General features: G+C 49.1%; 1 protein-coding gene across 1 annotated transcript; it reads left to right on the top strand.

Annotated features, from left to right (window-relative positions):
- The first annotated feature begins 5,333 nt into the window (after positions 1-5,333).
- Positions 5,334-9,497, top strand: Krt13 (keratin 13). Its single transcript, XM_051177006.1, has 8 exons — positions 5,334-5,886; positions 6,827-6,909; positions 7,046-7,202; positions 7,386-7,547; positions 7,668-7,793; positions 7,886-8,106; positions 8,842-8,867; positions 9,187-9,497. Exons 1-8 carry the CDS (start codon positions 5,380-5,382, stop codon positions 9,255-9,257), a joined length of 1,353 nt encoding a protein of 450 aa, XP_051032963.1. The 5' UTR covers positions 5,334-5,379; the 3' UTR covers positions 9,258-9,497.
- The last annotated feature ends 8,038 nt before the right edge of the window (positions 9,498-17,535 follow it).

The following is a 17,535-nucleotide window of genomic DNA, read 5'->3' as shown; positions in this document are numbered from 1 at the left end:
ATGGCGAGAAATTCTATGTCATCTACTAGGAATCTGACACAAGTTCGATTCTTACGTAACCAGAGTTAGAAAAGACCTCACAGGTTAGGGCTCAGTCCCACAAGAAGGAACCCTGCTTCAGGTGACAACTGTAAGCAGCGTGTCCCCATGCTACCCCAACGTCTGCCCCTCTTGGTTACAACTTGTGGGTTTGCATGACTCCCCCCTTACTAGTCTCACAGAATCCAGGAAAACAATGTGTTTCATATTGCCAATCGATTGTGAAGAATGCCTTAAAGGTTTCCAGGGGTTTCCAGGCAGTAAAGACGAAGACCCCGGAGCAAGATTGTTTGTATTGAAACAGGTTCTTATGGATTCCAGGCTGGTTTCAGGTTTACTGTATAGACAAGGATAATTTTGAAGTCTGAATTCTTTTGTCGTCACTTCCCAAGTGGTGAGATTACAGGCATGTGCCACCATGCCTGGTTTATATAGTGTTGGGCATTAAGTCCCGGCCTTCACGAATGCTAGGCGAGCATGGCACCAGCTGAGCTGCATCCTAGTTGACCACCGAGAATTTGAATTTGGGCAATGCAATTAACTTCTCTGTGCCTCAGTTGCTACAGCTGAATAAAAGAGTGTAGTATACACAGCAGAGTTGTTCTGGAATGAGGTCATGCATATAGAATGTATTAGTTGTGTGTGTGTGTGTGTGTGTGTGTGTGTGTGTGTGTGAATGGAGGTGCTGCGTGGAGGTTGGAGGACAGCTTGGGTGCTGGTCTTCACTATCTACTTGTTTAACACAAGGCCTTTTGGTTATTGCTGCTGCTGTCAGTCCAGCCAGCCCATGGCCTTCCTGGGAGTCTTCTGTCTCCACTTCCTGTTTTCCTGTAGGAGGGCTGATAATAGACATGTTATGTGTCCGTCTCTCATGTGAGTCCTGGTGATCTGAAATCAGGTCCTGGCCTCAGGCAGCAAGTGTTTTTACCTGCGGAGTCATCTCTTCATCTTTACAGCCTGTAAACCACTGTAAGTCTTCAAAGTATTCCTCACAATCACTCAGCACACTATTTTCCTTAATATAGGGTGTGGTGAGTGTTTTTATTTCCTTTGACACTCGTGGAATATGAGTAGAGGATGGTTGACCCACCTCTGAAGGGGCCCCGAGGCTTCCGCCAGAGAGGGGACTGTACTGTGAAATCGACCCCTCCAGAGCACTGGTCCAGGCTTAGAAGACATTTCCCCTTTCTCAGAGATACATGTTTGGCACGGTACTGTTCACAAGTCACTTCAGACTAACGTTAGTGCTTCAGGTCCTTGCATGTCCATGAGGTTCACTTCCTTCTTTCTCTTCATCTCAGTAACACACAAGTCAGTCAATTCTGACATTAACTGGAGTTAACACAGACCCCAAAGGCTGTGAACCCATTCTTTAACAGCTGAGCCAGCCCTCCAGCCCTGGAGTTAGCCATACCCCAAAGGCCAGGGGCTCAGGCCCATAAGACTGAATAAACCCTATTTCAGACCGCAGTTATAGGTAGTACTCCCCAGGTTAATCACAACTTTTTCCTCACTTGGTTACAAGTCATGGCTCCCTTCTTCGGTAGAGTAGCTCACAAAATTCAGGAAAACATTGTGATTATTGCGAAAGGCCCCAAAGCAGTCCTGTGAAGAAACACAGATGAGTTTTAGCTGGGCCCCCAGTACAGGAATTATTGTCCTCATCAAGTTGGTGTACATCATCCTTCTGGCACATGGGCATGGTCTCCTTCATCAACTGGGAGCTGTCTGAACTGCATTCTTTAGCATTTGAGTGGAGATTTCATCACACAGACATGATTAATGAGCACAGCCTCCAGCTGCTTTCCCCTTCTGGAGGATGGGGGCTGGGCAGGTAAGGCTGAAAATCATTCAGGTGACCAGCCCCATGCATGAGCCTACCTAGAACCATCAGCCATGATGCTTTTGTTATCAGAAAAAGCTGAGAGACTGGAGACTTGTCTGTGCCTAAACATGGGGACCACCATGTATGAGGACAAAAGATGTCCCCAGTGTCCTTATCACTCAAAGATTAAGGGTGTTAATTATGTGCCAGGAGCCCAAGGCAAAACTTCCTAAATGTCCATATTTCTCTATAAATCACACTCATGGATTGAACTATCCTGAGACCCGAGCATCCCACTACTGGGTATAGAGAGAACCAGAAGCCAGATTCAAAATTCAAGGTGTCAATAAAGAGAGTTGCTTTCTTGAACCTAGGTAACCCGCTTTGTCTGAAAAATCCTCTCCTGGGCTGGGGATGTAGCTCAGTGGGTATTGAGTCTGTTTTGTATGTATGAATCGCTGGCTTTGATGACTATCGAGGAATAAATCTGATATGATGGAACATGTCTGCAATCCTCGTACTCAGGGGGTTGACACAGCATGGTTAGGAGTTCAAGGCCCTTGACTACATACATAAGACTCTGTCTCAAAAGAAAAGAAATAAAACAACAAAACAACAATTACCCTCTCCTAACATGAGACTAATGTGTTAGTGTTAAGCTTGGTAATTAATGAATGTGGGTTTCCTTCTCCTGCTTTTTCAACGTAACTGGAGATAGGATGGAATTTCATGTTATTTTGTCAAAGAGCTGAGGAGAAAACTGTCAGCCAAACTAGCTTGAGTTTTCATGAGTGCTGAGATGGGGACCGGGCCCCCAGATGAGTCTCTGCTCAGCTTCCCCCAGAAGGGCCTGGCCTGTGCCCATAGGCACTGGGGGTCACAGCATGAAGGTGGAGGACATTCTTGTAACAAGACACCATGAGTCCCTTCTGGGAGGGAAAGGCTGTGCCCTGACCCTGTGAGGGGAAGCATGTCATGGCCATCTATGTTTGCTCTGCCAGGGCTTTGGAGGATCTGTGACATTGTTCCTTTTAGAGGCGTTGGCCCCAACCTGCTTGTCAACCCCGGGAGGATTGGGGCATCATCACCTCAGGCCAGGCAGGTTCCATTAATCACCTTTTTGTTAGTTTTGATCCTTCATAGAGAGAGCCAGGGCTCTTGCTTTGGGCTGAATCATGTCTTTCTAGTGAGAGAGCTGAGCCATCAGTTTGAGATGGGAGGGCTGGGCGGGGTCAGAGGTCAGCCCAAATCCTGGACTCATCAGGACTTTGAACACCCTAGTACACCTTGGGTCTTGCTCTAGCAGGACCACCTGCCTTCTGAGTGACCACAGGCCCACTTTCTTACCTCTGGACACAAAGGTGACAATGTCCATACTCAGGGCTCTCTTTCCTAGTCTTGCTGAATCAGCACAGGGAGCTCTGGGATGACCTCACCCACACCTGCGCCACCTCTTCTCAGCCCCTGCCTGGTATCACTAAGCCCTCACACTCCTGCAACTCAGAACCCTGCTTCTGAGAGCTCATCCACTGTAGCTGTGGCCCATTGGTGTGGGGAAGCTGGGGGCCTAGGCTGGGGTCCTTCCTTCTCAGCCTTGGAAACTTTCCTATCTCAGGTTCTGAGAGGAGCCCCTCAAGATTTTTTCTTCCAGCTGGACCAACAAGGTCTCCTCTAACAGTGTCTTTGGGTAGTCCTTGTGCTTCTTAGCCACACTTTGGGGGTCTTCAGAAGAGACCCCAACCCTAGCCCCTGAGACACAACCTCCTATGCATCTCTCAGTCAAATGCTTACAAATTGAAGCAGAGATCCACTGGAGATTTGGAAGGTGCCCTAAGACAGTCAGAATAGTGGAATATGAACCCTATGTATTGAACTGACCCATTGCTTTTGAAACTCAATCTTGTAAATCTTTGGGGCATGGTAATCTATTACTGCAGAGACTTCTGAGCATCACAAAATATTTAGCAACACCCCCTATCTCTAACACCCCTTTGTTAAATTCCTCTGGCGAGCCAAGATGCCTTTGGTGGAGAACCTAAGGATTCATCTCTAATGACAGAAGTTGGGAGAATGTTCTTATTAGGGGTGCAAGCAACAAGTAGATATTCAGGAAAGGTACCATGGGTTTACGGAGTGCTGGAAGGTTCTGGATAGTGGGAGCTTGCATAGGTGACAAGGAAATTAGACACTTAGGATTTATAAACTTTACTGTATGAAAAATAGATCTAAAATGAGTCTAGGGGCAGGTAGAACTAGCCCTGGGGTTTAGTTCTGATTCTACCTTAAGATTCAGTTCTCTGTGTATAAAGTGGGGGATAATATAGAAGCCACCTCCTGGGGCTGCTGATAAGAGGGATGAAACTGAGTGCAGGGCTGGTGAGATGCTCAGCAGGCCAGACTTTCGTTCCTGGGACACACATAGAAGGGGAGCTGAGTCCCGACAGTTGTCCTCTGGCCTCCATGGTGTACTACAGCACACGTGTTGCCCCAGTGCACAGAATAAAGAAATGTAACTGAAAAATTAAAAGAAAAGAAATCGAGTATAAAGTACTTAGGCTGTAAGCATGTCAGTGGGTCACTTCCTCTTCCTGTGCTTGAGTTTCCTCAACTGTGTTTGCTTTCTCAGGTCTCTTAGTGTTGCTTTTTAGAACCCTTTCTTCTTCCCTCCCTCCCTTCCTTTCTAATATTTATTTATTTTTATTTCATGGGCATAAGTGTTTGACCGCATGTATTTCATGCATCATGAGAGTTCCTGGTGCCTACAGAACCCAGAAGAAGGAATGACATCCCCTGGAACTGGAGTTACAGATAGTTGTGTGCTCTCATGTGGGTATTGGGAACTGAAGTCAGGTCCTTGCCCCAAACAGCAAGTATTCTTAGCCATGGAGTCAACTCTCCAGTCCCTGGAACCATTTTTTCCTCAGGCTAAATGTGTTCAAAGTGGTTAATTCTTTAAGATCAACAAAGTTTGTCATGAGAAGTGTTGGGAGCATTGGTATAGATGAAGTGCTAAGGGGGTTCTAGAACATTCCAGCCAGATGTTTTAGAAACAGAAAGAAAGGTAGTGAGGGCTATGGGGATGCTACATAGTATGGGGTCACTTTGCAGCCTGGCCTTCCCCTGAGGAGGCTCTGTGGTAGTTCAGTCCCCATTCTAATACTGGGCAGGGCTGGCATGGAGGTTCTCATCTGGAAAGGCAAAGTAGAATCTGGTTGTCAAAGGGTAGTCTCAAGCAGAACACTGCTCCCTCTGAATCATCTCTTTTGTTAAGGATTAAAAGGAAAAAAAGCCACCTCCAAAGACACAACCCACCCTGGAGAGTAGAGGTAACTGGCCTTGTGGGAAATAAGGTACAGTTGGCACCAGGTCAGAGGGTGGGGAAGGGAGGAGAGAGGATGTCCCACCCCCGTGGAAGGTGCATAAAAAGGCATGCACAGCAGGGGAGAGCCACAGTCCTCCTTGGCCTTGGTCAAGTTCTGCTCTTGCCTGCTCCTGCTCTTACTCTTGCTCCCGCCATGAGCTGTCGCTTTCAGAGTTCCTCCACTAGCTATGGAGGTGGTTTTGGGGCTGGTTCTTGCCAGCTTGGAGGAGGCCGTAAAATCTCTACCTGCTCTTCCCGGTTTGCCACTGGAGGGTCAGCTGGAGGCTACGGAGGTGGCATGAGCTGTGGCTTTGGTGGAGGGGCTGGCAGTGGTTTTGGGGGTGGCTTTGGTGGAGGGGTTGGTAGTGGTTTTGGGGGTGGCTTTGGAGGTAGCTATGGTGGGGGTTTTGGTGGGGGCTTTGGAGGTGGCTTTGGCGACTTTGGAGGTGGTGATGGTGGCCTCCTCTCTGGCAATGAGAAGATCACCATGCAGAACCTCAACGACCGCTTGGCCAGCTACCTGGAAAAGGTGCGCGCTCTGGAGGCAGCCAATGCTGATCTGGAGGTGAAGATTCGTGACTGGCATCTGAAGCAGAGCCCAGCTAGTCCAGAGCGGGACTACAGTGCTTACTATAAGACCATAGAGGAGCTCCGGGTTAAGGTGAGGCCTCTGATGCTAAGAAGGGCAGAGCGTCAAGAGCTAGGATATGCAGCATCGTAGAGGACCACACACGCATGGATTTCATATTCTTGCAGAGGGGAACATTTTAACTTTGCACTACCAAGAGTTTCTACTACTGAAGTTTTCTTATGTCTTGGCCCAAACACTTTCTCTCCTATACTTCATGTTTATTGGTGTCATTATTCCTGCCAATTTTTTTTATGGCTTCCTGAACTGTTACTTGTGACTCAGTTGCTATAATCTAACTTCCTGAGTTATTTGGAAACATGACATTTTAAGAAGTCACTGTGAATGGCTAAAACCAACAGAGAAAAGACATCTGCATTTACTGTATATTTTGGAAGAATGACATATAAACTTATTCTCAGTGGATGATGACTCAGTGGGGTGTAAAGAGGTAGAAGCTTAGGCTGGTATGGAGCCTGGAAGTTCTCAATGGTGCCTGTTTGTCACATCGTGACACCAACTTGTTAGAGCAGAAATCTACTCGCCTGGATCAAGCCCCAGTTATGCAGGACAGGCTATAGTGCTTAGACTGGAAATGTTTGGGCAAGGGATTCAATTGCATGTGTTTCCTCCTTGCCTCTCTGGGAGGCCAGCTTCTGGGACATGGCCAGAATATATCTGGGTCACACTAACCCCTTCTGATGTTAAGGGGGCAGGCTCTCGAGACAGTGGCCTAGGCAGGTAACAGTTCTGAGATATAACTACTGGAAGATGTCCCGAGTGGGTGTTTCCTCTGAAACGTCCATCGTTGACCTCTCTCACCCTAACCTGATGGGGAAAACTCAAGAGAAAGAGGAGGGCGCTGGCCTTGTCTCCCGCCTCAGAGAGTGCCTTATCTCTGCTCAAGCACAGTCAAGACATCCAGGTTTGCTCGCTAACCATAGCTCAAGAGTGTTCCATCTGTGTTTTGTAGATCCTGGAAGCCACCACTGACAACAACCGGGTCATCCTGGAGATCGACAATGCCAGACTGGCTGCCGATGACTTCCGGCTAAAGTGAGTCCATTTCCTGTATCTGATGGACACTGGGACATCCAGTAGCAAAGGCCTTAGAGTAGAAGAGAGTTCAGTGTATGGGGTGGGATGTGTCTAATATTATTTTGTTTTGCTTTAATTCTTAAAAATATTTCAGGTATGAAAACGAGCTGACCCTGCGCCAGAGTGTGGAGGCCGACATCAATGGCCTGCGCCGGGTGCTGGACGAGCTGACCCTGTCTAAGACCGACCTGGAGATGCAGATCGAGAGCCTGAATGAGGAGCTGGCCTACCTGAAGAAGAACCATGAGGAGGTGAGGGGGGATGACAGGCCTGCCATGGGCTGAGCCACCTCTAGTGAGCAAGGGGAGCCCTCTGCTGCAGGCTGACACTGCCATCCTCTGTGGGGTCCTCAAGACTCTTCCAGAACATTCTGCTGTCACTCACAGATAAGGAGAAGGGGGTGGCCTCTCACATCTTCCTTTCCTACCCCACAGGAGATGAAGGAGTTCAGCAACCAGGTAGTAGGCCAGGTCAACGTGGAGATGGATGCCACCCCTGGCATTGATCTGACTCGTGTGCTGGCTGAGATGAGGGAGCAGTATGAAGCCCTGGCAGAGAAGAATCGGAGGGATGCCGAGGAATGGTTCCAGAACAAGGTACTGGTGCTCCTAACCCACATGGCTAAGTGGTGCTGGCTGGGTGGGACATAGCTTTCAGTTAGGACTTCTTGCTAAGTCACCCCTCCCCCTACCCCCTTCTCTATGTTTAACATTCAGAGTGCAGAGTTGAACAAGGAAGTATCGTCCAATGCCGCCATGATCCAGACCAGCAAGACAGAGATCACAGAGCTCAGGCGCACACTCCAGAGCCTGGAGATCGAGCTGCAGTCCCAGCTGAGCATGGTACCCTCTGCCATCCATGCCTTGTAACCCACACTACTAGGTCTCGCTCTGGACTGGCTCCCCCCATAACTTCCTCCTTGTTGCCCAATCAGAAAGCTGGCCTGGAAAGCACCTTGGCAGAGACAGAGTGCCGCTACGCCCTGCAGCTGCAACAGATCCAAGGACTCATCAGCAGCATCGAGGCCCAGCTGAGCGAGCTCCGCAGCGAGATGGAGTGCCAGAACCAGGAATACAAGATGCTGCTGGACATCAAAACACGGCTGGAGCAGGAGATCGCCACCTACCGCAGCCTGCTCGAGGGCCAGGATGCCAAGTAGGTCCCTGGCACCCGCTGTTTAAGTGGTCACAGGAACAGCGGCTGGCAGAGCAGGCCGGCTCTTAGAGATCAGCCTCCTCTTGTTGGAGAGGCCACCGCTTCTCTCTGAGCTTAAATAGTCTGGCAAAAGAGCTGGGTTCAGAGCCCCTCCCTCATCTTTCCAGTTAGATTGAGGAACTGCTCTGCAGCAGGCTGTGAGACTTATAGTACCTTTGTATATCTCAGTTCCAGCCTGTTTGTGGATAGAACGGAAAAGGGATGTGAAAGGAGCATTTCCTTAGTTGGGATGTGGTCCAGCCAGACAAAGCCGTTAAGACAGTGGTTTGGAATGGCCACATAGCTCCATGACAGAGTGCCTGCTTGGCTCTGTCCCTGCACCAAGGAGAGAGAGGATGGGGGTTTAACTGCTTTCATACTATTTGCAGAGATCAAGCCATCACTGTGGGCTTAGGGAAAAGGTAGGGGGCAGAGTACTGAGTGAACCAGACACCCCAAGTCTTGGGACTAATAGTATCTCCTTTTGAGGGTTTTCAGACAGACACATTGGCAAGATAGGTAGACAGACAGGCAGGCACACCTGGTAGATACCTGGGGGGGGGGGAAGAAAGTCCCAGGTTGGGACAGATTCCAAGTCAAGGCTCTGGAAGGTGACAGAGTCCCTACATCAGAGGACCATAAAATGCCTGTCTTCAGTTGCCCTCTGCTCACGGCTGTTTCTCCCCTCCCTTCCAGGATGACTGGCTTCAACAACTCTGCAGGTGAGGAGGCAGTTCATGGGGGAGGTGGTTTGAGCTGCCACTTGGGTGGAGGTGGGCTGGGAGGGAGGCAGTGCTAGCTCCCAAGTACAAGGACTGAGGGGATTGCGTGGGAATGCTTACTTGATTACTGGCCCATCGATATAATTGTCTCTGCCCCACAGTGCCAGGGGTTGTCTTGGAGAAAGCCACCACTGGGGACAATAATAGAATCCCCACCCATGTACCTCTTGGTACTTAGGAGCTTGTGAGCCTTCCTGGGGTCTTGGCTCAGCTTGGGTGGTTTCTCCAGGCTGAGCATCTTGTCTTCTCTCTGACTCAGGCACTACTTCTACCTCCAATGCCTCCCTCCCCCCCTCCACTTCCGGTCGCCTGGACTTCCGCAAGTATTAACTTAGCCTGGAGTCCCTTCCCTGGCCTTCAGCAGCCACCGGAGGAGAGTTGACAGTGCCTGTAGGATGAGAGGACTGCAGGATGTGAATCCAGTCTCCTTGTCTCCACGTCCCTGACAACCTCTGAGGGCGGACCCGCCCCCTCCTCTCCTGATTGGAGGCCTTCTCTTCCCTACCCTGCTGTTCCTATTCTTTGGTTTCTCAATGTCTCTACTAAAAAGAACAGATAATTCAATAAAGATTCCTGATTTTCTGCGAATGTTTTTGTTTCTGGCCTGATTTCTGAGGGTGGCTTCTGCCAAGGTCTGATTTGGGTTATGTATGGGTGAGGTGGGTTCAGGTGGGCTGAGCAAATAACTTAGACACTTATTGGGTAAATGGAGAGCCAGGATGGGTATCCTAGCTTTAACCAGTTGCCTTTCATGCTGACAACTCCGTTTTGGCCTGCGATAGCCTTCCTTTCTATTTTCCTCGGCACACCTCAAGGTCTTAACAACTCTAAATCACCCAGGGACTAGTCCATGACTCACTCAGTACCTCAGCCTTCCCTGGTCTCTGGCTGCCCTCTCTGGCCTCCCTGATCTCTCCTACTTCTCTGGAGATCTGGCCCAAAGTCATAGCCTCTTCTGGCTGTGTTTATCCTACACAAATTGACTACACAAATGTTTTCTCTCCAGTCTTTACTCTCCCCTTGCACCATCCTGCATGTGTCTGTGGCCTAATTACTACATGTCTGATAACCCTTGCATCTGCCTTGCCAGCCTTAGAATCAGCTGCCCTATTGTGTGTAGGGCATCCCTTCCTAGACTCTACAGACCTGCAGGGTCACACTCAGATTTCTTCATCCCTGTTCCACTCTCAGGAACCTGGAGATCCAAGACAGCATGATCTTGAGCTCTCCCTCCCTCCCTCCCTCCCTCCCTCCATCCCTCCCTCCCTCCCTCCCTCCCTCCTCTTTCCCTTCCTCCCCCCTCTTCCTCTGTCTCTCTGTCTCTCCCTCTTCCTCCCCACTTCTGTCTCTGTTCTTCCACAAGTCCTTCCCATGGACACTGTTTTAGCTCCCATAGCCTCCCCAGTTCTAACTTTGAGGACATGATACCGCAATGTCCTTACTGGCGCCCCTGCCTCCAGTTTGACTGCCCTTCACTCAAGCTGGGGTGATGGATTGAAATGTACAGCTCTATAGCTTAGACACGACTCTGGAGATATCCATGGCCACCAAAGAAAGGCCAGGCTCCTTTGTAGGCCCAGGTCAGATGATCTGATCTCACCACCTTCCAGCCCTGGCTCCTACAAGAGCCTCCCCAGTGAACCTCAGGTCCTGCTATCTCGAAGTGCTCTTGGTGAAGCAGCCATGTGTCTGGGCACCTGTTCTACAGGAGACCACAGTCTGACCCTCTTCATCTTCCTCTCCAGGTACATCTTTGTTTTATCCGAGACTATAAGGCTTTTCTTCAAGTGCAGGTTGAGATGGATGGCCCTTCTCCATGGCAGTTGGATGGTGTGGCAGGACTCTGGGTGCTCCCAGGATTGTACCCACCTGTCTTCACTTTGACAGTATGGCCCTAGGGGTAGGGCTGTGTCTTTTCATCTTGTGGACAGCGGGGGTGGGGGTGGGGTTAGCTAGTGCTTGTTGGAAGAAGAGAGGAGTTAAACGAGCTGGGGATCTGCCTCCGAGGTGACATTTGGGTTTTGTCACAGAATTTTTGGCTAGAGGGTTGGAGGGTGTCTGGCACCCTTGCCCCCTGTCCCTTTCTCTGGCCTTTCCCTCCCTTCCTATCTCTCCTGTGCAGTTTCCCACCCCAACCCGGTGTAACTTAGATTCCTCCCACTTGCAGGCTGCATGCGGCTGACTTAGACACACAGCAGCCACTCAGGCATGACTGGGCTAGCTAAAGCAGAGACAGCATCTGTTCTCCATTCATCTCAGAGCCTGCTCTGCTCTCCATTAGAGAAGGAGGTGGGGCTCAGTCAAGTTCAATGTCCAGAACTCTGCCAGGAGCTAAAAGCCTTACAGAAAAGCAGGCCATGCCTTAACTCCCAACCCTTTTGAATTTTTGGTTAAATTGTTTAGGCTATAGATTCCTGTTGAGTGCTATTGGAATTTTTTTTTTTTAAATACCTGCCTCTTTTTTTTCCCATTTATTTGTTATATATACAATGTTCTGTCTGCATGTTTGCTTGCAGGTTAGAAGAGGGCACCAAATCTCATTATGAGTGGTTGTGAGCCACCATGTGGTTGCTGGAAATTGAACTCAGGACCTCTGGAAGAGCAGCCAGTGCTCTTAACCTCTGAGCTATCTCTCCAGCCCTGGCTATTGTATTCTTGACACTGGATTGATTCTGGAGAAACAGAAAAGATGGCCCCTGTCTTTAAAGGAGTTCTCAGATAAACAGGAACTACTATGAGTACTTCCTCTCCTGCTAATTGCTACCTGCTCTGTGGGTTATTAAAGTTGAGGACTCAGAACTTCTGACACGCAGAGTCAGTGCACAGCAAACAGCACTCCGGTTGTGACCTTCCTGGTTCTGTGACTCCCTTTGAGGAAGAAAGAGTTTCAGGGCCACCTACATCCCCATACCTAGTGTATTTATAGGAGCTGAAAGAATGTACTAGATTGAGGACTGAGGGATCATGGGAAATGGGAGAGGCAGTAAGTACATCTACTAAGGGCAGGAAGAAATGGGTTCCCCACCCCAGTCAAGGATAGGAGTTTTCAGAGCTGTGCATTCCTGGCTGGTTCTTGTTTCCGAGGCCAAAGATTCTTTCCTGACTTGGTATTGGTATGTTCCACAGAATATGGGGGGAGTCATTCAGTGACAGGAGCTGGCCCCCTAAGTCTGCAGGGCACTCTATCTGGGGGCCTTTCACTAAGATCCCAGGGAGGACTGTGGAAAGCCTCAACTAAAGACTTCTGTAGCCCCATGAGTTGTCTAGGGGAAGCTAGGCAGGCCAGGCCAGGAGCAGGTGCTTCTGCAAGGCTACCCAGAAACCTTTCTGAGCTGGGAAGAAGGCTGAGGGAGGGGTGGGGTAGGGATCCTGTCTTTCTGCCTAGAACTCCATCTGTCACTTTAGTCACCTGTGTGGGGTGACACTTGAGGGATAAAAGACCTGCTGGGTCAACAGTGCCCCTCCCTAGGGGGTTGTCCTAGGTGCTTAGGCCACATCAGACTCTGTGGCTGCTTTCCAGAGCTCCGGTAGTGAGCACACAGCCATGACCCAGGGTCTCCTGACTCACATCTATGTCACACCATGAATGAGTGTGTGTTAGGGCAGGAGACCCTAGGATACAGCCATATTGAAAAGGCCAACACACTGCACATCGTATGCGCCACCCATCTCCCCAGGTAGACCTGGAAGACCAGTTCAGGCCTTCTAAGTGATAGACCTAAGGCTTCCTGAGATGCTGGTTGGTACTTTGTCAAGGATCATAGTTCACTTTCAGTAGTGTGGGAGAGGGGTGAGACTCCCAGACCCCAGTACTCAGGTGACAGAAGAGTCAACCAGGGCACATTCACGTGATGCCCAGGAGCCTCAGCACTAGGTCAGGTTCCCAGGTGGGGGTTGTGGATTGGTGGGAAAGCATGGTGTGTGGCAGGTGATGTACCATGGTGGCTCAATGCTGCAATTCTTAAGAGGCTCCTGGCTTTTCACCTTGAGCAACAGATACCTCCCCATCCTCAAGGCTCCACCCTTTGTTAATGGACCAGTGCATGTCTGCCCATCCTATAAGGCTGTTTGTCCTACCTGGGACCTGCAGAGGGCATACTCATGCCAGAAAGCAGACTGGGGCCTCTGGTCATTTGTTGGGACCCAAGGTAGAGGGGCGGAGCCTTAGATCTGGCCCCAGAAGGAGGCTTTCTCTGTCCCCAGATTTGGGTACAGCAGCCAGGCAACTAGGGGAGCAAGGTGAAACTGAGGGTAGAGTTCCATGCTTGAGACTTCTTTGGTACTTGGGTCATCTATTTTGGGTGGCAACACTGACCACGTAAACAGGAGTTTGAGACTTTCCTAGCTTTTCTGGAAAGGGAATCCCACCCTAGGGAAGCCTGTAATAAGACAGGAAAGGGATGCTGTTGCAAGGCTGTAGTCAACAGGGCCTGATGATATATTGTCCCAGGATCCCCCACGTCCCTACTGGGAATCCTTTTTTCTTCCCGCTTTTGGGTCAATGTATCTAAGAAAGCCTATGTTCTTTTGGATGGCATGCCTGGAGCTGTTGGGGTTAGAGCATGATACCTGAGCTATGTTCCTTTGAACAGCTGTTCTGGGGCTCTGGGAGATATGGGCACACTGTGTCCCCTCATGGAGTCTGAGAGGGGACAGATGGATGGGTGGCTGCAGAGACTCGTTCAGACACCTGTTGGGGATGGGCTTTTGGTAAAGCTGGCGGGTGTCTGGCACTTATTCTCCATCTAACTTTCATGATTTGTCTTAACAGCTATGTGGCTGCTTTCATCCGAGCATCTCAGAGAAACTTAAAAGTAAAACCTATGGCGTGTAGGGCAGTTAATGATAGCCTGGAGTCCTGGGCCTGGCCACAGAGATGCTGCTGCTAGCAAGAGGCGTGTGGTTATGAGGACTGCACAGTATCTGTAAATGCTGATGGCTGAGCCAATCAAATGGGGTGTTTGGGGGAGGATTTGCTTTGTGGTTCAGTTAAGTGATACTTGAATGGAGGGGACGCAGACATTGATGTCCCTGTCCCAGGATGCCTGACAGTGCATCTCCCACAAACCACAGGTTCGCTAAACACACTGGGGAGAAAGGTAGTGCTGTGGAATTCTCAGGCCATAAAAGCTGAGCGAGGGGAGGAAGGACTCAGTAGGTCTGAGCAGAAGGCCATGTTCTACAGATGGGAACTGTTGATCAGTATGGTTGTGCAGGAAGAGCTGGCCCTCGGGGAGAGGGCTCTGGGCCCTGAAACATGAAGGCAGAGCATGGCCACAAGAGGACCAGAGAGGTATGGCTTTCTTCTGGGTCCAGTGGCTTCCTGGGCACTCACTATGGCAAGAAACATGGCTCATTCTGAGCAGACTTTCTAAGTCTGGGAAAATAACCAAAGTTACTCCTGGGGGAGATATTTTATTTTGTAGTTTTGGGGATCAGATATTCTGGAGCATTCTGGGCTTGGTAAAGTGGGAATTTCAAGACCTAACAAAGGGGAGTTTTAAGACCATGTCAGGGCCTTGGAGAGTTGATGCCCTAGAGTTTTGAATAGGGAGTCACAGTTTAAGGCCAATGTCATTCTTCATCAGCTCCTCTGAAGATCCCCATTGAAGGACATCCAGGGAGTGGGTGAGTGACCTCCTTGGTCACCTAGCTTGTGTTCAGACTGTCCTGAGTCCAGTGAGGTCTGGTGACAGTAGAAGTAGCAGAAGTTTGGGTACTTGAGAGATTGGAAATAGGGCAGAGAGAGACGTGAGACTCCTACTTGGCTGAGTCACCTAGTGGAAGGAAGCTGGGATCAGAGCAGAGTGTCACTGAAGTGGTCAAGATCAGAGGGATGACAGCTTAGCCCCCAAACCCCTGAGTACTGCTCATGGAGTCTGGGAAGGCACACAGTCATTGAGACAGGACATAGGGGTCTCAAAGGTAATGGTTTTCCTAGGGAAGTCTGATTGACCTAGGGAAGCTAGTTTCATGGTGACAGGGAGAAGAGTAGGAACAGTAGCATCTTGCTTGGTTGAGGCCCTTAAATAGTGCTAAAACCCCCCTGAAGACTTCCATGAAGAACCCAGGGTGCTCAGCCAGATTGGCTTTGCAGATAGTCAATAACACTTTAGTATAACCATGCTCCAAAATGCTGAATGTTATTTTTCTTGCTTAATCTGGTAACCCTGTCCTTCCTAGGGCCTACAAATGTCCCCGAGTCTGTCACCACTGAAACCCAGTGGATTTTATTTTATGGATCCTTCTGAAAACTTAAACGATGGTTAGAAATGTCTTCATTATACACCATGCACTCTTTCACTTTCTGTACCAGTTTCTGCATGTCAGCACTAGAATATGACATCAGCTGGGAGCACCTTTGGCAGGAGCTATGTCAGTGGTTATTTAAAGCAGCATATCTAGTAACCAGGCTTCTCAGGTGGAGGGACCAGAAATCCCAGGTGCTTCACGATTGAACAAATTCTGTGTTATAAGGAAAGAACAGTTGTGAGGAGGAGATGAGGATTAGCTGTAGGTGGGGTCCTAGGTCTGAAGACGTTAGGACATGGAACTAATTTTCGGGTATCTTCTATGTTAGGCGATTTTCTAGGACCTGTGTGTGGACCTCAATATGAAAGCAAGTGATATGAGAAAACTAGAAAAATAAAGCCTGGGCCAGCAGGTTGCTTGAAGAGGGAGAGCCACTGGTCATCTTGGGTGACCCTATTCTCATTGATGTTCATTGGTAGGTGGCCTGGCTGTCCCATTGGCTACTGTCTGATATGATTTCTCTGCTACCTTGGGGGTTCTGTGGTGGTGTGGTGGCCCAAATATTCTGACCAAAACCTTGAGAAGCAGAAAAAAAGGTCCCTGATGGGTGAGCTCATCTTTTTCTTGGACACATCACAACAAGACTTCCATGTGTTCTTAGGATGGAGTGACTGCTCAGAATAGGGTAGGATGATCAGGCTTGCTATCTCAAGTCTTGGCCTAGGCAGATGGAAGCTTATTTGAGGTAGAGACTCTTTTTGCAACAAAGACATTTACCTGGCTATTGATCTTGAGGTTGATGGCTTTCCAAGACTGGTTTGATGAAAGGGATCTTTTCTGTTCCTCCAGCAGCATTTTCCCTTGTCCCTGTCCCCCCAAACTGAGCCATGGTGAACAGAGAGCATTCTCTGAACACTGCAATTGGTGCCTGGACACAAAGGAACTGCTAGAGCAGTGGTTCTCAACCTGTGGGTCCCAAATGACCCTTTCACAGGATTGCCTGAGACCATCAGAAAACACAGATAATTACATTATGATTCATTACAGGAGCAAAATTACAGTTATGAGGTAGCGATGAAAACAGTTTTACGGTTGAGGGGCCATCACAATATGAAAGACTGTATTAAAGAGTCACAGCATTAGGAAGGTTAAGAATCGCTGCTCTAGGGTAAGGGTCAGAGGCTTGATAGAGAATCCTGGCCAAAGGGACTGCTGTATTCTGCATGCACCAAGCACTGCTTCTCTGGGCAGTTGTCTCTTCTTGGACAATAGGGTTTGGCTTCAAACATCACTATTCCAATAAGCGGACAGTGCGTTTGGCTTCAGTTCCTATTATGTGGGTTTCATAGTAGTTTTGATTCTTGAAATCAATGATATAATTTTAATTTATGAAGGATAGTTTTGACAGTTCTGTGACTGGCAAGAGATCCACTCACCTGTTGCTAAGGAGGCTCAAAGGCAGCAAGCAGCTTAGATCCCTATGTTATCTAAGTTTTTCTGTACTGGGAGGTCTGCAGCTTACTTGGCCAGAGATGCCATTGTAGCCTGGGCATGCTGGGGTGTCTGCTCATGTCCAGTGGCATTGACCTTTGAAGGAGCCCTTCTCAGGGATAGCCTGGGGAGGTGGGTCTATGCTGCTACAGCCCATGGAGTGGAAGGTAGGGAGGAGGGCTCTTGTCATTTTCATGTGGTGTGTGATGCTGAAGACAAAGGGATTCTCTGAAATACATGGATGTTTTAAAGAAAAGAAGCCTCAAGGCTGGGTGTTGATAGTGCATGGCTTTAATCTCTGCACTCGGGAGGCAGAGGCTGGTGGATTTCTGTAAGTTTGAGGCCAGCCTGGTCTAAAAAGCTACACAGAGAATCCCTGTTTTGAAAAACAAACAAACAAACAAACAAACAAACAAACACCCAACCAACCAACCAGCCAACCAAACAAACAAAAACCAAAAAGGAAAAAAATAAAGAAAAGAAGCCTCAATCATGACATGTTTGAACCTCTGAAACTCTTCTTTATTTTGTAGATGAGTGATAGGGACAGGGGCAATGGGGGCTAAAGAATAAACCACAGCCACATCCCACCAACTCTTTGTCTCCACGGAATGTATATTGGCAGCTAACTGCAGGATTCTTCTGTTCTCATGGGTGAGCCTTTGCAGTGCAAGGGGGCTCACTCAGGGAATTGTTGCAGAGCTAGGCCCGGAGTCCTGGTCTCCTGCTTCTTAGGATGTGCATGGTTAGAAACACCATGTACAGAGTTTGAGAAGGCCTCTCTCTTGCCTATTTTGCTTGACAAGCACTACGTGGTTAAGAAGGTAAACTGCATTTACTTGTGTTAAGGGCTTGCCTGGGCGGG

The sequence above is a fragment of the Phodopus roborovskii genome, unplaced genomic scaffold, assembly GCF_943737965.1.
Source record: "Phodopus roborovskii unplaced genomic scaffold, PHOROB, whole genome shotgun sequence".
NCBI classification, from domain to species: domain Eukaryota; kingdom Metazoa; phylum Chordata; class Mammalia; order Rodentia; family Cricetidae; genus Phodopus; species Phodopus roborovskii.
The sequence above is the reverse complement of the archived record's forward strand: the minus strand, read 5'-3'. Positions and strand labels throughout refer to the sequence as shown.

Bases quoted from the DNA above. Each gene is read 5' to 3' on its own strand.
- Krt13 (XM_051177006.1), top strand. From the start codon at position 5,380: ATGAGCTGTCGCTTTCAGAGTTCCTCCACTAGCTATGGAGGTGGTTTT. The intron at 6,910-7,045 runs GTGAGTCCATTT...AAAATATTTCAG, and splicing joins GCCGATGACTTCCGGCTAAA to GTATGAAAACGAGCTGACCC. The intron at 7,548-7,667 runs GTACTGGTGCTC...TTTAACATTCAG, and splicing joins AGGAATGGTTCCAGAACAAG to AGTGCAGAGTTGAACAAGGA.